This window comes from Triticum urartu, chromosome 7A (genome assembly GCF_056163025.1).
Source record: "Triticum urartu cultivar PI428250 chromosome 7A, HENAU_Tu73, whole genome shotgun sequence".
NCBI lineage: Eukaryota > Viridiplantae > Streptophyta > Magnoliopsida > Poales > Poaceae > Triticum > Triticum urartu.
The window spans coordinates 506,880,187-506,905,551 of record NC_141879.1 but is presented as its reverse complement, the minus strand read 5'-3'; the positions used below and the strand labels follow the sequence as shown (position 1 = coordinate 506,905,551).

At 44.4% G+C, this 25,365-nt stretch overlaps 1 protein-coding gene across 1 annotated transcript; it reads left to right on the top strand.

The window, feature by feature from the left end:
- Positions 1–20,707: 20,707 nt before the first annotated feature.
- On the top strand, positions 20,708–22,019 carry LOC125520927 (late embryogenesis abundant protein 31). Its single transcript, XM_048685970.2, has 2 exons — positions 20,708–21,469; positions 21,566–22,019. The coding sequence occupies exons 1-2, from the start codon at positions 20,810–20,812 to the stop codon at positions 21,737–21,739; spliced, it is 834 nt and encodes a 277-aa protein (XP_048541927.1). The 5' UTR covers positions 20,708–20,809; the 3' UTR covers positions 21,740–22,019.
- Positions 22,020–25,365: the final 3,346 nt, after the last annotated feature.

The following is a 25,365-nucleotide window of genomic DNA, read 5'->3' as shown; positions in this document are numbered from 1 at the left end:
GCCGTCCACGCTTGCGATCAAGGTGTTGGTGGCCGCATCTCGCTTGTCCTCCTTGGAGTTGGTCTTCCCCCGCGGCCGTGCCGGCTCGCCCTCCCAAACATCCTCCACGGTGCCCTTCCCCCCATGTGCCTTAAGCGCGGCATATTGTGCCTTGAACTTCTCTTCGTCCTTGATGACCCGATAGCAATGGGAGAGGTTGAAGCACTTGCCATTGTGTTGAACCTTAAATGCCTCCAAAGCTTGAAATGCCTACAAAATGTTTCCATGCAAGCATATGAGCAAGTGATCTTGATGGCACAAAAGAGGGCGGCTTGCTAGCATACCATGTCTTGCACGCCGATGCCGCTCACGGGGCGGGCCTTGACGCTCTTAAGGGTGGCGCAAAACTTGTTCCACTCTTGTTAGATCACCCTCCTCCGCTTGGAAATGGAGACCCACCCGCGCGTGCTCACAAATTGGTAAGGTGGAAACTTCTTGCGCTCATGAAACTCGCGGTGCACACGAGTCTAGAAGGTCGAATGCTTTTGCTCGGCGCCCGTCTTTGGGTCTTGTCCAATATCTCGCCAACACTCGTAAAGAAGCTTGTCCTCGGCAGCTGTGTACGCCTTCGTGCGCTTGCTCTTGCGCTTTGACTTAGGACCGGCGGTTTGTTTGGCGAGCTCATACTCGAACAAAGGCTCCACTTCGATGTCGCACTCGTCCTCTTCCTCTAGCCCATAGTCCTCCGGGAACTCGTGGTCGATGGGGAAGCCGTCCAGGTCGATGCCGGCATGAAGGCCGCCTGATCGGGATCATAGCCAGCGGCCGGCGTGAACGCCCCACGGCCGTTCTGGCTTTGCGTCTCCTCGGGATCGTAGCCAGCGTCCGGCGCACACCCTCGAAGATGAGGTGTTGCATGTAGTCCTCGTCGACGGCAGATGGCATTTCCTCGAACAGGTTACGGGCGTCCGGGAGACCGCCGGCCGGCGTCTGTCGCGCGCGTTTCCTCGTGCCGCCGGACGACGAGCCACCGACCACCGGGGTGGCGTTGAGGTCGATGGGCGCGGGCGCGGGCGTGGAAGGCGCGACCACGCTCACGTCGGATGAGCACTCCCCGGAGAGGCGGGAGGCCTGCGGGTAGACGTGAAAGCCGGGGAGTGGGTTGCAAGCCGGTGCGCGGGGTGAGTCGGGCATCACCATCCGAGAAAATGCCGACGAGCCGGTGCTGGCCATGGCAACAGCGGCTTGGATGAGGCTGTGCTGGCTAGGGTTTACCCCAAGCATGTAGAGCGCCTCCCTCGTTGCCGCGGCGACGCGGGCATTGGTGAACTCCTGCTGCGTGGCGGCGACGGCGGCGGCTTGCGCGGCGGCCTCATCCCTCGCGTCCGCGGCGTGCCTCCGGCCCTTCCTCTTGGCCGACTCCCTTGCCCGCTGTTCGGGCATCAGCGCCTTCTTCGGCTTGGTCGCCGCGGCGGTCTTGCACGGGGCACGAGGCTTACCTTTCCCGGAGGGGGCGACGGCGCCGGACGAGGCGAGGGAGTCGAGGCCGGCGGTGGCGTCGAGGTCGAGGTCGATGGCGTCCTCCATGGCTGGTTGGAGGGCGGGGGCGCGCGCGGGCTGAAGCGTTTTTGGGGGAAATGGGGGGAAATGGTGGTGGCTGCCACCGACAGGCGGGCCCGGGAAGAGGAGTAAGCGCGCGCGTCCGTCTCATGACCGTGCCGACGCAAATCCGGCTCACAATTGGGCCTGGAATGGGTCGCCCGCGGACGAAAAACGGACGCGCGCCCGTTTGGGTCGGCGCGTTGGGCTACCACTTTTGTCCGCGCCGATCCAAACGGACGCAGGCGGACGAAATGGGTCGCCCCATTGGAGTTGCACTTAAGGAGCTAGAAGCAGAAGAAGAGATTCTTCGGTTGGCACGTACTCCCTCCGTTCCTAAATATAAGTTTTTTAGACATTTTAAATAGACTACAACATATGAATGTATGTAGATATATTTTAGAGTGTAGATTCATTTATTTTGTTTGTATGTAATCACTTGTTAAAATCTCTAAAAAGACTTATATTTGAGGACGGAGGGAGTATCATGGAGGAGGGACGATGCTTCTGTGCCTTAAGGCACCTACCTTTGTGTCTATGACATGTGGGCCCAACAGGTGGCTGGCCCACATGTCAATGACCCAAAGGCGGGTGCCTTTAAGGCACCGAAGCTGCGTCCATGGAGGAGAGGAGTCAAGTTCTCCTGGGGCAGAGATTTTTTAAGAAAGGTTGAGATAGATAAGAAGAGGCTTGTGCAAATCATTGGGTGGGCTCTCAAGCAGCATCATTCGCCTGACCCTGCCAGAGCTGCTAGGTAGGAATTCTTAAAAAAAAGAAAGGATGTGCTCTAGTACTGGGCAGGTTCCCACGATAACTTTCTCCCTTGCTCATGCGGCCAATCTGTTGCTCATTTAAATCCTTAGTGTTGTAAAAGCCAGAAAGTAGTGATGTGATAATTGTAGTTCGAACTATGTGTATTGCAGGGTTGTTAGTTCCAGTTTAATCAGTGATATTCGCTTTTGTCTGGACCTACTATTGGTGTTCAGTGAGTTAGTGTTAGTGTGGGCATTTTTAGTTTGTGTTGGTGTTAGTGTTAGTGATGCTATTTTTAGTTCAGTTACTTCAGAGCAATTATGTATGCTTAATTTATGTTATGTTTGTATTGGTTCAATGCTGCTATATGTTGTTAGCTTGGAGTAAAGTTTGTATTGGTTAAGTGATGCTACTTAATTTATGCTATTTGGGTCTGTGAAAGTAAATGCAGTGCAGTGGTACTGAAACATGCATATTCAGTTAAGTGGTGCCATATATGATCCTGGAATATGCAGTCAGCTTATGTATGGAGCGGTATGTTGCAATATATGGTACCGAAACATGCATTTTCAGTTAAGTGATGCTATATATGGTCCTCGAACATGCATTCGAGTGTATGGAGGAGTATGTTGTTATATATTGTACAATAAACATGCATTTTCAGTTAAGTGATGCTATATATGATCCTGCAACATGCAGGCTATGTATGGAGGAGTACGTTGCTATATATGCTACTGAAACATGCAGTTTCATTCAGGTGCAATATATTAAATATGTTACTGTCGGTTATGAGTATATATGCAGGTGTAATATGTTGCTCTCCTTGTTGGTATCTGACTTTGCATTTGCACTACTATCTTAGTGTTGGTATGTTAGCAATGTTATCAATGTTAGTACTTGTGTTTGCAGCATCTGCCAATGTTAGTTCAGCTATGTATGTCATTTTGCAGTATTGTTACAACTATGTGTATTTGTGTTCGAGATAAGTTAAGTACAGTTTAAGAAATATGCAGTGAACTGTTTACACTCACCAGTGTCTGCAAGCACAAAGCGCACAAATTAATCTAAAGGTGTACTTTAGATGAACTCGGGGCCTCGTTGTGTGCATGGTACCCCTCGTCCAAATCCGTATAGGGCATGCCTCGCTATGTACATGACTAAAAGGGTTTTAATGATAAAATTGCACGAGCGCACTGCAGGTTACTTTCAGAAATAGACTGTGCTAAATGTAAACAGTGAGGGCAATCGACAAGATTGTAACCATGTTTACAACGTTCTCAGCTTGGCAAACAACAACAACGTGGCTGCCAGTCGGTGCGTTGTGATTAACCCAATGACCGGCTTGTCGGGTGCATGTCAAATCTGAGACCGCAATGCAGTCATTTTAAAGTTCTATCATCAAAGCGCAGGAATCAGTTCCAAGTTTTTTGAAGATTACTCTAGCACTGCGTTTGGATGTCTCCATTGAAGCCTAGGAAATGGATTTGGTATTGAACTAGCAGCAATACAACCGTTTGGATGGACAATGAATTCGTATTGGAAACAAAAGCGCAATTCCAAACCGTTTTGTCTCCCATGAAAAGCTTCCTCCCACGTTTCAGAGGGGTGTGATAACCCACAAGTATAGGGGATCGCAACAGTTTTTGAGGATAGAGTATTCAATCCAAATTTATAGATTCGACACAAGGGGAGGCAAAGAATATTTGAAGGTATTAGCAGCTGAGTTGTCAACTCAACCACATCTGGAGATTAATTATCTACAGCAATGTGATCAGTAGCAAAGTAATATGATAGTTTTGATAAAAGTGACAGCAGTAACAGTAACGGTAACCGTGATAACAGTAGTTTTGTAGCAAGTGCAATAGTGACGATTGATACGTCCATTTTGCATCATGCTTTTATATCGATATTTATTGCATTATGGGTTGTTATTACACATTATGTCACAATACTTATGTCTATTATCTCTTATTTTACTTACATAAAGAAGGAGAATGCTTGCAGCTGGGATTCTGGGCTGGAAAAGGAGCAAATATTAGAGACCTATTCTGCACAGCTCCAAAAGTCCTGAAACTTCACGGAAGTTATTTCCAGAATATATAAGAAATACCGAGCGCAAGAAGTACCAGAGGGGGGCCACCCACCAGCCACGAGGGTGGGGGTGATCCCTATCCCCTGGGTGCCCCCTGCCTCATGGGCCCCCTGGTGGCCCTCCTATGCCCATCTTCTGCTATATGGAGTCTTTCGTCGAGGAAAAAATCATAAGCAAGCTTTCGAGACGAGACTCCGCCGCCATGAGGCGGAACCTTGGCGGAACCAATCTAGGGCTTCGGCGGAGCTGTTCTGCTGGGGAAACTTCCCTCCGGGAGGGTGAAATCATCACCATCGTCATCACCAACGATCCTCTCATTGGGAGGGTGTCAATATCCATCAACATCTTCACCAGCACCATCTCATCTCAAACCCTAGTTCATCTCTTGTATCCAATCTTTGTATCCAAACCTCAGATTGGTACCTGTGGGTTGCTAGTAGAGTTGATTACTCCTTGTAGTTGATGCTAGTTGGTTTACTTGGTGGAAGATCATATTTTCAGATCCATTATGCATATTAATAGCCCTCTGATTATGAACATGAATATGCTTTGTGAGTAGTTACGTTTGTTCCTGAGGACATGAGAGAAGTCTTGCTATTAGTAGTCATGTGAATTTGGTATTCGTTCGATATTTTGATGAGATGTATGTTGTCATCCCTCTAGTGGTGTCTTGTGAACATCGACTACATGACACTTCATCATTGTTTGGTCCTAGAGGGAGGCATTGGGAAGTAATAAGTAGATGATGGGTTGCTAGAGTGACAGAAGCTTAAACCCTAGTTTATGAGTTGCTTCGTAAGGGGCTGATTTGGATTCATATGTTTCATGCTATGGTTAGGTCTACCTTAATACTTCTGTTGTAGTTGCGGATGCTTGCAATGGGGGTTAATCATAAGTGGGATGCTTGTCCAAGTAAGGACAGCACCCAAGCACCGGTCCACCCACATATCAAATTATCAAAGTACCGAACGTGAATCATATGAACGTGATGAAAACTAGCTTGACGATAATTCCCATGTGTCCTCGGGAGCGCTTTACTTCATATGAGATTTTTTCCAGGCTTGTCCTTTGCTACAAAAAGGATTGGGCCATCTTGCTGCACCTTATTTACTTTTATTACTTGCTACTCATTACAAATTACCTTATCACAAAACTATGTGTTACCGATAATTTCAGTGCTTGCAGAGAATACCTTGCTGAAAACTGCTTATCATTTCCTTCTGCTCCTCGTTGGGTTCGACACTCTTACTTGTTGAAAGGACTACGATAGGTCCCCTATACTTGTGGATCATCAAGACTTTTTTCTGGCACCGTTGCCAGGGAGTGAAGCGCCTTTGGTAGGTGGAATTTGGTAAGGAAAAATTTATATAGTGTGCTGAAATTTACTGTCACTTGTTACTATGGAAAGCAATCCTTTGAGGGGCTTGTTCGAGGTATCTTCACCCCGACCGGTAGAGCAAATAGTTGCTCCTCAACCTACTGGACCTACTGAAAATGAAAATGTTTACTTCGAAATTCCTTCGGGTATGATAGAGAAACTGCTAGCTAATCCTTTTGCAGGAGATGGAACATTGCATCCTGACTTACACTTAATCTATGTGGATGAAGTTTGTGGATTATTTAAGCTTGCAGGTATGCCCGATGATTTTATCAAGAAGAAGTTCTTCCCTTTATCTTTGAAGGGATATGCATTGACATGGTATAGGCTATGTGATGATATGGGATCATGGGACTACAAACGGTTGAAATTGAAATTCCATCAGAAGTTTTATCCTATGCATCTTGTTCATCGTGATCATAATTATATATATAATTTTTGTCCTCGCGAAGGAGAAAGCATCGCTCAAGCTTGGGGGAGGCTTAAGTCAATGTTATATTCATGCCCCCAATCATGAGATCTCAAGAGAAATGATTATTCAAAACTTTTATGTTGGGCTTTCTGACAACAATCGCTCCATGTTCGATACTTCTTGTACTGGTTCCTTTATGATGAAGACTATTGAATTCAAATGGAATTTATTGGAGATAATTAAACACAACCCTGAAGATTGGGATCTCGACGAAGGTAAGGAGTCAGGTATAACACCTAAGTTTGATAGTTTTAAATCTTTTATGGATACCGATATTTTTCGTAAATTTAGCACTAAATATGGACTTGACTCTGAGATAGTAGCTTCTTTCTGTGAATCCTTTGCTACTCATGTTGATCTCCCTAAGGAGAAGTGGTTTAAATATAATCCTCCCATTGAAACAAAAGTAGTTGCACCTATTAAAGTTCAAGAAAAAACTATCACTTATGATGATCCTGTTGTTCCCACTGCTTATGTTGAGAAAACACCTTTCCCTGTTAGAATTAAGGATCATGCTAAAGTTTCAGCTATAGTGAACAAAAGTAATATTAGGACACACAAACCCCCTGAGCAAGTTAAAGTTGAACCTAATATTGCTATGGTTAAAGATCTCTTGGCCGATAATATTGATGGGCATGTTATTTACTTCTGTGATGAGACTGCTAGAATTGCTAAACCTGGTGCTAAAGATAAACATAGACCTGTGGTAGGCATGCCTGTTATTTCTGTTAAAATAGGAGATCATTGTTATCATGACTTGTGTGATATGGGTGCTAGTGCTAATGCAATACCTATTTCCTTATACAAAGAAATTATGCATGCTATTGCACCAGCTGAGATAGAAGATATCGATGTTACCATTAAGGTTGCTAATAGAGATACTATTTCACCAATTGGGATTGTTAGAGACGTTGAAGTCTTGTGTGGGAAGGCTAAATATCCTGCTGATTTCCTTGTTCTTGGTTCCCCTCAAGATAGCTTTTGTCCCATTATATTTGGTAGACCCTTCTTGAATACTGTTAATGCTAAGATAGATTGCAAGAAGGATGTTGTTACTATTGGTTTGGATGATATGTCTCATGAGTTTAATTTTTCTAAATTTCGTAAACAACCCCGTGATGAAGAATTGCCTAGCAAAGATGATATTATTGGTCTTGCTTCTATTGTTGTGCCTCCTAATGATCCTTTAGAGCAATATTTGCTAGACCATGAGAATGATATGTTTATGAATGAAAGAAGGGAAATAGATGAAGTATTCTTTAAATAAGGACCCATTCTGAAACACAATTTTCCTGTTGAAATCCTAGGGGATCCTCCTCCACCCAAGGGTGATCCCGTGTTTGAGCTTAAACCATTACCTGATACTCTTAAATATGCTTATCTTGATGAAAAGAAGATATATCCTGTTATTATTAGTGCTAACCTTTCAGAGAAGGAGGAAGAAAAATTATTGAAAACTCTGAAGAAGCACTGTGCTGCTATTGGATATACTCTTGATGATCTTAAGGGCATTAGTCCCACTCTATGTCAACACAAAATAAATTTGGAGAAGGATGCCAAACCAGTTATTGATCACCAATGACGGCTGAATCCTAAGATGAAAGAAGTGGTAAGAAAGGAAATATTAAAGCTCCTTGAGGCAGGTATAATTTATCCCGTTGCTGATAGTCAGTGGGTAAGTCCTGTCCATTTTGTCCCTAAGAAGGGAGGTATTACTATTGTTCCTAATGATAAAGATGAATTGATCCCGCAAAGAATTATTACAGGTTATAGGATGGTAATTGATTTCTGCAAATTAAATAAATCCACTAAAAAGATCATTACCCTTTGCCTTTTATTGATCAAATTCTAGAAAGATTATCCAAACATACACATTTTTGCTTTCTAGATGGTTACTCTGGTTTCTCCCAAATACATGTGTCAGCTGATGATCAAGCAAAGACCATTTTTACTTGCCCTTTCGGTACTTTTGCTTATAGACGTATGCATTTTGGTTTATGTAATGCACCTGCTACCTTTCAAAGATGCATGATGGCTATATTTTCTGACTTTTGTGAAAAGATATGTGAGGTTTTCATGGATGATTTCTCCGTTTATGGATCCTCTTTTGATGATTGCTTGAGCAACCTTTGATCGAGTTTTGCAGAGATGTGAAGAAACTAATCTTGTTCTGAATTGGGAGAAATGCCACTTTATGGTTAATGAAGGTATTGTCTTGGGGCATAAAATTTCTGAAGGAGGCATTGAAGTTAATAAAGCTAAAGTTGATGCTATTGAAAAGATGCCATGTCCCAAGGACATTAAAGGTATAAGAAGCTTCCTTGGTCACGTCGGTTTCTATAGGAGGTTCATTAAGGACTTATCAAAAATTTCTCGGCCTCTGACTAACCTATTACAAAAAGATATTCCTTTTGTCTTTGATGATGATTGTGTAGAATCATTTGAAATACTTAAGAAAGCATTGATTTCTGCACCTATTGTTCAGCTACCTGATTGGAATTTACCCTTTGAAATTATGTGTGATGCTAGTGATTATGCTGTAGGCGCTGTTCTAGGGCAAAGAGTTGATAAGAAATTAAATGTTATTCAATATGCTAGTAAAACTCTAGACAATGCCCAGAGAAATTATACTACTATCGAAAAAGAATTTTTTAGCAGTTGTTTTTTGCTTGTGATAAGTTCAGACCTTATATTGTTGATTCTAAAGTAACTTTCACACTGATCATGCTGCTATTAAATACCTTATGGAAAAGAAATATGATAAACCTAGACTTATTAGATGGGTTCTCCTGCTACAAGAATTTGATTTGCATATTATTGATAGAAAGGGGGCTAAGAACCCCGTTGCAGACAACTTGTCTAGGTTAAAAAATGTTCTTGATGACCCACTACCTATTGATGATAGCTTTCCTGATGAACAATTAAATGTCATAAATGCTTCTTGTACTGCTCCATGGTATGCTGATTATGCTAATTATATTGTTGCTAAATTTATACCACCTAGTTTCACATACCAGCAAAAGAAAAAGTTCTTCTATGATTTGAGACATTACTTTTGGGATGACCCACATCTTTATAAAGAAGGAGTAGATGGTATTATTAGACGTTGTGTACCTGAGCATGAACAGGAACAGATCCTACGCAAGTGTCACTCCGAGGCTTATGGAGGACATCATGCTGGAGATAGAACTGCACACAAGGTATTGCAATTCGGTTTTTATTAGCCTACTCTCTTCAAGGGTGCCCGTAAGTTTGTATTGTCTTGTGATGAATGTCAAAGAATTGGTAATATTAGTAGACGTCAAGAAATGCCTATGAATTATTCACTTGTTATCCAACCATTTGATGTTTGGGGCTTTGATTATATGGGACATTTTCCTTCCTCTAACGGGTATACACATATTTTAGTCGCTGTTGATTACATTACTAAGTGGGTAGAAGCTATTCCAACTAGTAGTGCTGATCATAACACCTCTATTAAGATGCTTAAAGAAGTTATTTTTTCGAGGTTTGGAATCTCTAGATATTTAATGACTGATGGTGGTTCGCATTTTATTCATGGTGCCTTTCGTAAAATGCTTGCTAAGTATGACGTTAATCATAGAATTGCATCTCCTTATCACCCATAGTCTAGTGGTCAAGTAGAATTGAGTAACAGAGAGCTCAAATTAATTTTGCAAAAGACTGTTAATAGATCTAGAAAGAATTGGTCCAAGAAACTTGATGATGCATTATGGGCCTATAGGACTGCATATAAAAATCCTATGGGTATGTCTCCGTATAAAATGGTTTATGGTAAAGCTTGTCACTTACCTCTTGAATTGGAACATAAGGCATATTGGGCCATTAAAGAGCTCAATTATGATTTCAAACTTGCCGGTGAGAAGAGGTTATTTGACATTAGCTCACTTGATGAATGGAGAACCCAAGGCTATGAAAATGCCAAGCTGTTTAAAGAAAAAGTTAAAAGATGGCATGATAAAAGGATACAAAAGCGTGAGTTCAATGTAGGTGATTATGTATTGTTATACAATTCTTGTTTAAGATTCTTTGCAGGAAAACTTCTCTCTAACTGGGAAGGTCCTTACGTTATCGAGGAGGTCTATCGTTCCGGTGCCATAAAAATCAATAACTTCGAAGGCACAAATCCAAAGGTGGTGAATGGTCAAAGAATCAAGCATTATATCTCAGGTAATCCCATAAATGTTGAAACCAATATTATTGAAACTGTAACCCCGGAGGAATACATAAGGGACACTATCCAGAACGTTTCAGACTCCAAAAAGGAATAGGTATGTGGTACGGTAAGTAAACCGACTCCAAAACAGTTCTAATGGCACTTTTTCTCCGTTTTGGAATATTTAGAAAAATAGGAAAATAAGAAGTAGTCTGGGAGGGACACAAGGCTTCCACAAGGGTGGGAGGGGCGCCCTACCCCCTGGGCGCGCCCCCTGCCTCGTGGGCACCCCGTGTGCTCTCCGGACTCCGTTTTCTTGCACGATACTTTTTTTGGTCGGTAAAAATTCATTATATAATCTCCCGAAGGTTTTGACCACCGTATCACACAAATATCTCTTGTTCTTGTTTCGAGCTATTTTCTGTCAGGGTTGTCAAGGCCAGGCATCATGTCGTCCCCCTCCCCCAACAATGGTGACAATGATGCTTGTCTAATGAAGATAGAACTAAAGAGGGAAGAACCTATGGAGATCAACAAGGATGAAGGGATCAAGAATGCCACGGAGGACCAAGTCCCGCCAGCAGAAGACATCCTTCAACTTGATCACAATCATCTTACCCCAACTGAGATCGAAGCTTTCAAGATGATTGAGTTAGCTCGTATACAAAACAAATATCTCACACGTGAAAATATTTTGTTGAAGGAGCATATCATCGCACTCAAGGGCATTATCCGCAAGTTGGAGGACCTCCTACGCTCGATGTGCGACTATCCATCATCAACAACTCCACCTTCTTCACCAACAAATAAGAACTGAGTATCTAGTATGGGCACTCCCCTTGGCAATTGCCAAGCTTGGGGGAGTGCCCCGGTATCGTATCACCATCACTTTTATCTTTACCATTTTTCTTAGTTCGATCCTTTTGATAATATCTTGATCTAGTAGAATAAAGTTTTAGTATGATCTAGTTGTGAGTTTTGCTTTATGATCCTTCTATGTAATCGAGTCTGTGAGCTATATATAATAAAGTTTAGTGTTGATTCAAGGGCCTGATTATTTTGCTATGATCTTGAGGGAATAAAATAAAAAGAGAAAGAATAAAAAGAAATAAAGAGATCATATGGATCTTATGGAAAGTAATGAGCTCGCATATAAAGAGTATGATGAATAAAAGTTGTTGAGAGTTGACAAACATAGTTTTGGTCATAGTTGCAATTAACAGGAAGTAATAAGGAAAGAGAGGTTCACATATAAATATACTATCTTGGACATGTTTTATGATTGTGAACACTCATTAAAGTATGACATGCTAAAAGTTGATGTTGGAAAAGGAAGACAACGTAATGGGTTATGTTTTCTTTCATCTGAGATAAATTATATTGTCATGGATCATCCAACATGTTGAACTTGCCTTTCCCTCTCATGCTAGCCAATTTCTTTGCACCAAGTAGAGATACTACTTGTGCTTCCAAATATCCCTAAACCCAGTTTTGCCATGAGAGTCCACCATATCTACCTATGGATTGAGTAAGATCCTTCAAGTAAGTTGTCATCGGTGCAAGCAATAAAAATTGCTCTCTAAATATGTATGACTTATTAATGTGGAGAAAATAAGCTTTATACGATCTTTTGATATGGAAGAAATAAAAGAAATGGACTGCATAATAAAGGTCCATATCACAAGTGGCAATATAAAGTGACGTTCTTTTGCATTAGGATTTTGTGCATCCAACCATAAAAGCGCATGACAACCTCTGCTTCCCTCTGCGAAGGGCCTATCTTTTACTTTTATCTTCTACCTTATATATGAGTCATGGTGATCTTCACCTTTCCTTTTACATTTTATCCTTTGGCAAGCACAATGTGTTGGAAAGATCCTGATATATATAGCTAAATGGATGTGAGTCTTCATGAACTATTATTGTTGACATTACCCTTGAGGTAAACGTTGGGAGGCAAAACTATAAGCCCTTATCTTTCTCTATGTCCGATTAAAACTTCATACCCATAAATATTGCGTGAGTGTTAGCAATTATGAAAGACTAAATGATGGTTGAGTATGTGGACTTGCTGAAAAGCCCTTATATTTACTCTTTCCTACATTATGATAAATTGCAATTGCCTCAATGACTGAGATTAGAGTTTGTTAGTTCTCAATGAAGTTTATGATTCATACTTGAAATTGTGATTGAATTGTTACTTTAGCATAAGAGATCATATGACAATACATATATATATATCTCTGTTCTAAGAATGATCATGATGCCCTCATGTCTATATTTTATTTTTATCGACACCTCTATCTCTAAACATGTGGACATATTTTTCGATTTCGGCTTTCGCTTGAGGACAAGCGAGGTCTAAGCTTGGGGAGTTGATACGTCCATTTTGCATCATGCTTTTATATCGATATTTATTGCATTATGGGATGTTATTACACATTATGTCACAATACTTATGCCTATTCTCTCTTATTTTACAAGGTTTACATAAAGAGGGAGAATGCCGGCAGCTGGGATTCTGGGCTGGAAAAGGAGCAAATATTAGAGACCTATTCTGCACAGCTCCAAAAGTCCTGAAACTTCACGGAAGTTATTTCCAGAATATGTAAAAAATACTAGGCGCAACAAGTACCAGAGGGGGGACACCCACCAGCCACGAGGGTGGGGGCGCGCCCTACCCCCTGGGCGCGCCCCCTGCCTCATGGGCCCCCTGGTGGCCCTCCGATGCCCATCTTCTGTTATATGGAGTCTTTCGTCGAGCAAAAAATCATAAGCAAGCTTTCGGGACGAGACTCCGCCGCCACGAGGCGGAACCAATCTAGGGCTCCGGCGGAACTATTCTGCCGGGAAACTTCCCTCCGGGAGGGGGAAATCATCACCATCGTCATCACCAATGATCCTCTCATCGGGAGGGGGTCAATCTCCATCAACATCTTCACCAGCACCATCTCATCTCAAACCCTAGTTCATCTCTTGTATCCAATCTTTGTATCCAAACCTCAGATTGGTACCTGTGGGTTGCTAGTAGTGTTGATTACTCCTTGTAGTTGATACTAGTTGGTTTACTTGGTGGAAGATCATATGTTCAGATCCATTATGCATATTAATACCCCTCTGATTATGAACATGAATATGCTTTGTGAGTAGTTACGTTTGTTCCTGAGGACATGGGAGAAGTCTTGCTATTAGTAGTCATGTGAATTTGGTATTCGTTCGATATTTTGATGAGATGTATGTTGTCATCCCTCTAGTGGTGTCATGTGAACGTAGACTACATGACACTTCACCATTGTTTGGGCATAGAGGGAGGCATTGGGAAGTAATAAGTAGATGATGGGTTGCTAGAGTGACAGAAGCTTAAACCCTAGTTTATGAGTTGCTTCGTAAGGGGCTGATCTGGATCCATATGTTTCATGCTATGGTTAGGTCTACCTTAATACTTTTGTTGTAGTTGCGGATGCTTGCAATGGGGGTTAATCATAAGTGGGATGCCTATCCAAGTAAGGACAGCACCCAAGCACCGGTCCACCCACATATCAAATTATCAAAGTACCGAACGTGAATCATATGAACGTGATGAAAACTAGCTTGACGATAATTCCCATGTGTCCTCGGGAGCGCTTTACTTCATATAAGAGTTTGTCCAGACTTGTCCTTTGCTACAAAAAGGATTGGGCCATCTTGTTGCACCTTATTTACTTTTATTACTTGCTACTAATTACAAATTACCCTGTCACAAAACTATCTGTTACCGATAATTTCAGTGCTTGCAGAGAATACCTTACTGAAAACGGCTTATCATTTCCTTCTGCTCCTCGTTGGGTTCAACACTCTTACTTATCGAAAGGACTATGATAGATCCCCTATACTTGTGGGTCATCAATGATAGCAGTAGTAACTTAGCAAGAACAATATAAGATAAATTCGTAGGCATTGTATCGGTGACTTGTTGGATGATATTCATCATGAGACAGTTATAACCTAGGGCGATATGGCACAAGCTCCGGTTCATCAATATAATGTAGGCATGTATTTTGTAAATAGTCATACGTGCTTATGGAAAGAACTTGCATGACATCTTTTGTCCTACCCTCCCGTGGCAGCGGGGTCCTACTGGAAATTAAGGGATATTAAGGCCTCCTTTTAATAAAGAACCGGAACAAAGCATTAACACACGGTGAATACATGAACTCCTCAAACTACGGTCATCACCGAGTGTGGTCCCGACTATTGTCACTCTGGGTTGCCGGATCATAACACGTAGTAGGTGACTATAACTTGCAACATCGGATCTAGAACATGGATATATTGGTGATAACATAAACGGTTTAGAGCTGAAATCATGGCAGCCGGGCCCAAAGTGACAAGCATTAAGCATGGCATAGTCATAGCAACATCAATCTTAGAACATAGTGGATACTAGGGATCAGGCCTTAACAAAACTAACTCAATTACATGATGAATCTCATCCAACTCCTCACCGACCAGCGAGCCTACGAAGGAATTACTCACTCACGGTGGGGAGCATCATGGAATTGGCGATGGAGAAGGGTTGGTGATAACGAAGAACGAAGATCCCCCTCTCTGGAGCCCCAAACGGACTCCAGATCTTGCCTCTCGATGAAGAATAGGAGGTGACGGCGGCTCCGTCTCGTGAATCGCGATAATTCTTTCTCCTTGATTTTTTTGGAAAAATAGGATTTTATAGCGTCGGTTTCAGGGTCTGCGGGACCACTAGGTGGGGACAACCCACCTGGGCGCGCCAGGAGGGGGCACGCCCTGGTGGGTTGTGCCCACCCAGGTGCCCCCCTCCGATGGATCTTGGCTCTAGAAATTATTATTTATTGTATAAAAAACCCTCGCAAAGTTTTGTTCCATTCCAAAAACTTTTATTTCTACACAAAAACAACACCATGATAGTTCTGCTGAAAATAGCGTTAGTCCGGGGTTAGTTTCATTCAAATCATGTGAATTAGAGTCCAAAACAAGAGGAAAAGCGTTAGAAAAAGTAGATATGTTGGAGACGTATCAGGGCGTCGCTCCGATTTGGGCTGAAATCATGAGCGCCCACAAAATGTACCCCTTCATCCTCCCGCGCCCACAAAAAACAGAGCAAGAAGGTCGGCCGTGACCTAGGAGCTCGGCGGCGGCGACCACCACGAGCATCGGCGGCTACAAGTTGTCGTTTTCCCCCCGTTCCCTATTCCTCTTCCCCACCCCAGTACCGTGTCCCATCCTCGTACCGCGCTGCATCCCATCCCCATACCACATCCCATCGCAGCACCAGTCGGCGACCAAGATGGAGGTCTGCGGCGTCCTGGGACCTCTAGCCAGCGCCCCCCTCTGGATCCGTCGTGCCCCCCTCTGGATCAGTCGCGCCCTGACCCCCTGGATCCATGTCCCTGAAGGAAATATGCCCTAGAGGCAATAATAAAGTAATTATTTATTTCCTTATATCATGATAAATGTTTATTATTCATGCTAGAATTGTATTAACCAGAAACATAATACTTGTGTGAATACATAGACAAACAGAGTGTCACTAGTATGCCTCTACTTGACTAGCTCGTGATCAAAGATGGTTATGTTTCCTAGCCATTGACATGAGTTGTCATTTGATTAACGGGATCACATCATTAGGAGGAGGATGTGATTGACTTGACCCATTCCGTTAGCTTAGCACTCGATCGTTTAGTATGTTGCTATTGCTTTCTTCATGACTTATACATGTTCCTATGACTATGAGATTATGCAACTCCTGTTTACCGGAGGAACACTTTGTGTGCTACCAAACGTCACAACGTAACTGGGTGATTATAAAGGTACTCTACAGGTGTCTCCGAAGGTACTTGTTGGGTTGGCGTATTTCGATATTAGGATTTGTCACTCCGATTGTCGGAGAGGTATCTCTGGGCCCTCTCGGTAACACACATCACTTAAGCCTTGCAAGCATTGCAACTAATGAGTTAGTTGCGGGATGATGTATTACAGAACGAGTAAAGAGACTTGCCGGTGACGAGATTGAACTAGGTATTGAGATACCGACGATCGAATCTCGGGCAAGTAACATACCGATGACAAAGGGAACAACGTATGTTGTTATGCGGTCTGACCGATAAAGATCTTCGTAGAATATGTGGGAGCCAATATGAGCATACAGGTTCCGCTATTGGTTATTGACCGGTGACGTGTCTCGGTCATGTCTACATAGTTCTCGAACCCGTAGGGTCCACACGCTTAACGTTTTGATGACAGTTATATTATGAGTGTATATGTTTTGATGTACCGAAGGTTGTTCGGAGTCCCGGATATGATCACGGACATGACGAGGAGTCTCGAAATGATCGAGACATGAAGATTGATATATTAGAAGCCTATATTTGGATATCGGAAGTGTTCCGGGTGAAATCGGGATTTTACCGGAGTACCGGAGGGGTTACCGGAACCTCCCGAGGGTTAATGGGCCATAGTGGGCCTTAGTGGAGAAGAGGAGAGGCGGCCAAGGCAAGGGTCGCGCGCACCTCCCCCCTAGTCCGAATAGGACAAGGAGAGGGGGGCGGCGCCCCCCCTTTCCTTCTTCTCCTCCACCTCTTTCCCCCTCTTCTCCTAATCCAACAAGGAAAAGGGAGGGAGTCCTACTCCCGGTGGGAGTAGAACTCCTCCTGGCGCGCCCCCTCCTGGCCGGCCAGACCTCCCCCCTTGCTCCATTATATACGGGGGCAGGGAGCACCCTAGAGACACAACAATTGATCGTTTGATCTTTTAGCTGTGTGCGGTGCCCCACTCCACCATAATCCACCTCGATAATACTGTAGTGGTGCTTAGGCGAAGCCCTGCGTCGGTAGAACATCATCATCGTCACCACACCATCGTGCTGATGAAACTCTCCCTCAACACTCGGTTGGATCGGAGTTCGAGGGACGTCATCGGGCTGAACGTGTGCTGAACTCAGAGGTGACGTACGTTCGTACTTGATCGGTCGGATCGTGAAGACGTACGACTACATCAACCGCGTTGTGCTAACGCTTCCGCTTTCGGTCTACGAGGGTACATGGACAACACTCTCCCCTCTCGTGGCTATACATCACCATGATATTGCGTGTGCGTAGGAAAATTTTGAAATTACTACGTTCCCCAACAGTCCCACTATGCAATGCCCCTCCGTCCTCCTGTACACCCCCTCTTTCTGCACCATGGTTGACAGAGCTGCAGCTCCTCTGCTTCTCTACTCCATGGCCGCTCCCTGTATGAATTCTACTACTCTTCCAGCATGGCCATAGCCTACCTCCTTGAAAGCACAAGTGCTCCCTGGGTGATTTTGGTAATTAATGTCAACATATCTCTTATTGGACCAATGCTTCTACCTAGTATGTTTCAGATAAGTTCAACAATGGAGTGGCGTGGACTAGAGGATGTGGAACCCCCTTCAAGATGCTGAGGACAAACGATTGGCTCAAGCTCAAAGCTCAGGACTCTACATTTTCTATTTTAGTGATCCAAGATCACATTGAGTCCATAGGAAAGCCAATACTATTAAGAGGGGATGAGGTGTTGCTTAATGAGTTTCTTGCTCAAAGTTCTTAATGATATGTTCCGAAGCCCTCAACCACTTTCTCACATCCACATATGTCCCAAACCAAAAGTCAAACTCGGCCCCACCGAAACTTTCTATCTGGCGCCACCGAGTTCTCTTGACATAGCCACTGCCAGAAACCCTAATCAATTCGGTCTCACCGATGGGATCTCGGACTCACCGAGATGGGCTTGCAAACTCTCTGTTGCCTATTGCAATAATTTCGGTCCCACCGAGGTATGCAATCGGTCCCACCGAGTTTACTTGGCCAACTCTCTGTTTCGCTTATTACCCAAATCGGTCCCAGCGAGTTTGTGTAATCGGTCAAACCGAGTTGAGGCTTTACCCTAACCCTAGCACATCGGTCCTACCGAGTTGATCATATCGGTCCCACCGAAATTCCTAACGGTCACATTATGAACTAAATCGGTCTGACCGAGTTCTCTGAATCGGTCCCACCAAGTTTGGTGATTTGTGTGTAACGGTTAAATTTTGTGTGGAGGCTATATATACCCCTCCACCCACTATTCATTCGTGGAGAGAGCCATCAGAACGCGCCTACACTTCCAACATACATTTTCTGAGAGAGAACCACCTACACTTATGTTGAGTTCAAGATATTCCATTCCAACCACATAAATCTTGATCTCTAGCCTTCCCCAAGTTGCTTTCCACTCAAATCTTCTTTCCACCAAATCCAATCCTATGAGAGAGAGTTGAGTGTTGGGGAGACTATCATTTGAGGCACAAGAGCAAGGAGTTCATCAACAACACACCATTTGTTACCTCTTGAAGAGTGGTGTCTCCTAGATTGGTTAGGTGTCACTTGGGAGCCTCCATCAAGATTGTGGAGTTGAACCAAGGAGTTTGTAAGGGCAAGAAGATCGCCTACTTCGTAAAGATCTACCCGAGTGAGGCAAGCCCTTCGTGGGTGACGGCCATGGTGGGATATACAAGGTTGCTTCTTCGTGGACCCTTCGTGGGTGGATCCCTTCTTGGACCCGCGCAACCGTTACCCTTCGTGGGTTGAAGTCTCCATCAACGTGGATGTACGATAGCACCACCTATCGGAACCATGGATAAAAAATCTCCGTGTCTCCAAATTGCGTTTGCACACTCTAATCCCATCCCTTTACACTCTCGCAACTTGCATGCTTTACTTTCCGCTACTCATATACTCTTGTCATGCTTGCTTGATATGTATTGTGAATGTTTAAACTTATGCCAAAACTCCACTTCAACTTAAAGAAATTAAATACTACAATTTTTCTTACTTAGTGTCTATTCACCCCCCCCCTCTAGACACCTCTTCTCGATACTTTCACTCCTCTTCTCCTCCTCCCTCCATATCCCTCTCTGATTAGCTAATTTACAATGTTTACATCAAATGTTAGTACCAAAGTTCAACCATTAAAATATTTTTCCCGAGTTGTCTGATTTCATAATCAAGAGAATGTAGATAAGTGTTCATTATGGGTATTAAGTTTCCTACCATGTCTCCTAAAGTTTATTGTGTCGAATTTGAGAGTACGTGTTGTTTGTTAATTCCAAAGTTTGTCATCCAAACATGATTTAGTATTGAAATCCCAGAGGCATTTCAAGGGCCAATTCACTGGACAACCAAACATGTGAATTCGTATTCGTGTCATTTCAGTATATGTATTCATATGCCACCATTGTACATGCCCTAAGGGCATGTACAATGCATAGCCTCAAGATGATGCCTCGCATGCCATGTAGGATTAGATATGACGTAAAGTAGGTTCGGATAGGGAAGCGGGATCCTCTCCAGGAGGCGGGTGCTTGAAGAGAAAAAGTGTGGTCTGGTGACAAAAATTGAAAACATTGGAGTGAAAAGTAGAGGTGCATGTGTACTAGAGTCTTTGTTTTCTATTTCTTAATGAGCCCACTAGTGATAGCTTGTATTGGAGAGAAAAAATTAATGTAAATGCCTCAAATTACTTTTTGTCATAGGGCTAAGGGCATGTACAATGCATAGCCTCAAGGTGATGCCTCGCATGCTATGTAGGATCGGGTATGACGTAAAATAGGTTTGGATAGGGAAGCGGAATCCTCTCCAGAAGGCGGGTGCTTGATGAGAAAAAATGTGGTCTGGTGACAAAAGCTGAAAAAGTTGAAGTGAAAAATAAAGATGCATGTATACTGAAGTTTTTATTTTTTATTTCTTAATGAGCTCAGTAGTGATAGTTTGCATTAAAAAAAATGTAGATGTCTTAAATTACTTTTTATTATAGGATATATGTATTCATATGCGATCATTGTACATTCCGGGTAGCACATGGTACTTTCCCTGGCGTCGACACGCCTCGTGTGCCTGGGGTGCAGAGACGAACGACGAATGGGGAGGCACCAGCGTCCATGGCGCCAGGGCACACCTCACCCCCTATGTACGGATGAAGTTTCTGCTACCCATTTCCGGATCCGGATGACACTGCGTCGGCAGTTCGGCACGGAGACGCCTACTCGAAAGATCTATGCTCGCATGCAGGCTCGCGCCACCGCCCTCCACGCTTGAGCCAACGAGAATCTGACACCTTCGTCCGTAGCGCAGCACACCGCAACAGCCAGCACCGCACGTGTCCTCGCGCCCACGCCTCCGTCGGCCACCGCATCGCCTCAAAGATCATACTATATAACGGAAGACAAGCATATCTCCAAGCAGCACAACTGATAGAGATAGCGATTGATACCTAGCGATTGATACCAGCAGGTTTGCAGAACAGAGAAGAAAGAGACAGTGAAGTGAGAGCAGCTGCTAAGCCATGGCTCAAGCACAGGCGACGCGAGGCGACCCGATGAAGGCCCAGCAGGAGCAGCCGGAGCCCATCCAGTACGGCCACGTCTTCGCCGTCACGGGCGACCTGGCCGTGCAGGCCATCGCGCCACGGGACGCGGAGGCCATGCGCACCGCCGAGGAGAGCGTGCAGGGCGTCCCGGTCCCGCAGGCCAGCGGCGGCGGCTTCAGCGCGGCGGTGGCCATGGAGACGGCCGCCGCGTACAACCAGGCCGTCGGCGCCGTCCGCCCCGGCCAGGCCAGCGACGCGGCCACCAAGCAGGGCATCACCGTCACCCAGACCGCCGTGCCCGGCGGCCGCATCGTCACCGAGTTCGTGGCGGGTCAGGTGGTCGGGCAGTACTCCGTGGCCGACCAGGCGATGATGCAGCAGCAGCAGCAGCAGGTGGTGGAGGAGGACGCGAGCAAGGTGACGATCGGCGAGGCCATGGAGGCAGCGGCCCTGTCCGCGGGCGATCGGCCCCTCGAAGAGGCCGACGCGGCGGCCATCCGCGCCGCGGAGACGCAGGCGCAGGGAGCGGACGAGGTCATGCCCGGCGGCCTGGCCGACCAGGCGTGGGCCGCGGCGAGCGCCAACGCCTGGGCCGAGCGCGACGAGGACAAGATCACGGTCGGCGATGTCCTCTCGGTACGTTCGTTACCCGACTTGCATATGCTCCTTTTTTCTGAGTTATATAGATGAACTGGTTGTGAACTCGTTGCGTGTGCTCCATCCCGTGTGCAGGACGCGACGACGAAGCTGGCGGACGACAAGCCGGCGGCGAGGGAGGACGCGGCCAGGGTGGTGCAGGCGGAGACGTACAGCGACGCCGGGGCGCGCACCAAGGCCGGCGGGGTGGGCGCCGCGGTCACCACGGCGGCGAGGCTCAACCAAGAGGACGACGACGACGACGCTTGAATTTTCGCGTCGTGCCACGTCTCGTGTGTGCGCTGTACCCTCGGATCAGACGGGAACACGCAGAACAAGATCGTGTGTGTAACCTTTACAGGAGAGCATCCTGTCGAGTGAGGCGAATCAAGGCAGTAGTAGATTCAGCCAGCCTTGCGTGTAATAAACGAATAACAGTGTTGGTCCGTCTGTGAATCTGTACATGTTTTTCTTTTCTCTGCGGGTGTAGCAGTATGTCGTGTGCTTTTTACTCGATGTTTCGCTCAAGTTCAAGTCTGTTTCAGCTATTTGTCGAGATGTGTAAATTTGGGGATTTCGTATTTTGACATTCCCAGTGCTGCCATGCGAAGGGGGACACATTCCGGTTGCCGCTTGCGCCGTGTCTAGGGCACGCAGCGAGCGCCAGCCGTCGTGACTCTGCCGGCAAACGTCGGTGGCGATTCACATTTCACAGAGTGCATCGGCCTTTATGGTTGGATGGATCCGATGACAGTGTTCTTGTCTTTTAAGGCGTTACTGCTGAAGATCTTCCTCATTCATGTGGTGTTAATGGTTGCTGAAGATCTTCCTCATTCATGTGGTGTTAATGGTTGCTGCGAATATGGTCCTTCCTCGTGAAGATCTTTCTCATCCATGTGGTCTACAAATATGGTCTGAGTTGTAGTTAGTCAATCGACCCTTCCTGCAAGCGTTGCTGTAAATATGACACACAAGAGAAACATTAATTAGATAAGATGACATTAATTGGACAAGATGAATAAAGTAACCTCAATCACAAGCCAAGAGAAATATTAATTGAACAAGATGAATAAAGTAACCTCAAATCACAAGCCAACAGATGGATTTCAAGCATTCAATAACAACAGAGGAAAAGATATAAAGATAGTTCATTCAAATCTCTAATTGAGTTGGGTCTTGAGAAATTGAGTTGGGTCTTGAGAGATAGGTAGATCTTCCCCAATCGAAAGAATGCAGGAATCTTGATGATTCACTTGGGGAATCCTTCTCCCATTAGGAGGCCTCGACAACGCTGGATGGTTCTTCTTAATTTGAAGGTCTGAAGGTCTTATTCCTCAGAGAGAATATAAAAAGAAGCAAAATTCTCTCAAGATCTATTCATATACAAAGAGCAAAAATCCTATTATGGTAAGGTATGAGACAAAAATTATCAAAGATCTATTCATATACAAGGAGCAAAAATCCTATTATGGTAAGGTATGAGACAAAAATTATCATGGATGTATAAATAGATTAAAGCTAAAACCCATCGGATAGAGCGGGTAAGGGTATGGGATCGTAACCCATACCCATATACCCATGTACTTATATAAAATCTGACAAGTATGGCCTAATTATCTTTACAATGTGTCATAAATTTGTGAACTCAGAATGTAGGACTATGTGTTGTTTTTAATGACTACGTAATATTATTTTGATGTCTTGTTGTTTATGAGAAACAAATGTTGTTTATTAAATGTGTTGTTGTTTATGATGTGTTTTTGTTTATAAGTATGTGTTGCTGTTATAATGTGTTGTCGTTTATAAATTATGATTATATGTTGTTGTTTATGACTACAAGTTGTTTAAATTGATACTTTGCAAACATTGAATAATTTTACCCACGGGTACCCATCTACCCTGTCGGGTAACGGGTATGAGAAAAAAGTTTACTCCTTGACTGATATGGGTAAGGGTGATGGGTAAGCTTAGAAGGGACGCGTAAGGGCATGAGGCGTCTTCACCCATATCCAAACCCTGAGGGTGCCATCCATGCTCTATCCGAACAGTCAAGTTGCAACAGAGGCTCTGCAATTGCTCTCTGCAAGAACCGAATAGACCGAAAGTGCAATTTGTGCACCATTTCATCCGTTGTTTTGTCTTCTTCCGTCACCTCTTCCACACTTCCCTCTTGGATGGTGTTGTCATCCTCTTGTGCTTGCACTCCTCCTCAAGGCACATGAAAGCTCCCGCAAACCTATACATGCACGAAGGGGGTTCAAGTAGTATACCATCCAAGAGAGAACCAAGTAGACACGCACAAAGGACATAATTCACCTTGTCATATGTGATGCGTGTGTCCCTTGGCAATGGAGCCAAGTCCATGGTGATGATACTAGGGCGTCCCGCACCATCTCCTCCCCCTTGAGAAAGATCCGTCCTCGGATCGGGATCCTCATCACCGTGGAAAAGATTTGGTGTGACCGTTTGGTATAGGACGCTCACCAAGAACTCGAGACCTACACATGCACAAAGCAAAGCAAAGAATGTGTGTGCATGGTACACAAATGCATCATCCATCATGATGCATCTCTTCTCTTGCCCATCACCATTCGCACAAAACATGATCAATGAATATATGGTATATGCATAGCATATGCCATGACAAGTATGTGCATCATGCATATTGTGCAAAGAAGGAAAGCAAGCATTAACACGTCAAGTCTCCAATCATACGTGAGAAAACTATGGGGGCATTCATGTTCAAGAATAAAGGCATTGTTGCACTCAATACATAGCAAGTAGCAATCACCCAACATGAGAGAGGCAACATATGGAGTAATTTGACAACATGCAAGAAAAAACATGTGAAGAGCATGGAAATGATTGCCATCAACGCATTGGAAAGAGAAAGTACTCACAATGGGAGATGCAATACACAAAGTAATCGTATCAATCATTTCATGTGAAGAAATGGTATGCATAAGCAATGCACAAGACAAATCACAATCTTCAAAGCAAAGCATGGTAAAATCGTCATAATTACATTGGCGAGAAGTCCTACATAAAGAACAATTGGTCAAAATGATCGACTCTCCCAACACAAGCATCATCAATAGCATGGAACCAAATGAGGCATGGCAATAATAAGTGATGCCTCCACCAAACTTGCAAATACACATACAACTAATATAAAGGGTGGACCATGTGTAATGAAAGGCATGGGTCACAAAGGCATGTAATGGCAATAGCAATGATCAAGGCATGCAATTCGAACACAATAATATGGACACAAGATCTGTAATGGAGGAGCTGGTGTCACGAGACTCGATTGCAAAGTCACCGGCATTTCTGAAACATCACCGGTGTTGCATTTTTGCATTTTTCTAAAACATCACTGGTGTTGCGGAGGCGCGGGTCTGCAAGCTCACCGGATTGCAATGGCGCCGACATTTCTGAAACATTGTCGGTGTTGTGGAGGTGCGAGTGTTGCGAGCTCACCAAATTGCTGCGTTGACAGCATTTCTGAAACATTACTGGCGTTGCAAAGGCGTGAGTCTGCGAGCTCACGGGAATGCAAGATCACCGATGTTTCTGAAACATGGCCTATATTGCGACGCTTTGCAACGTCATAGATGTTTTTAAAACAAAGCTCTTGTTGCAATTGCAACGGCCGCGAGCCAAAGTTAGAAGAGGGGTCGTACGGTGAGCCACATAGATCAGACGGCTCGTGACTCGGCCGATCTTTTAAAAAGATCAACCGGCCACGCGTAGCAAGCCCTGAAAACATACACTAATTTGATGGATATTTCTGAAGAAGAAAAATGCTGCAACAGATGGCATGCAGACCGTGTCGTGGTTCTAAGCCTGACAGTAGAATGGGGGTAGGAATGTAGAGGCAAGATCCTAGCTGTGGA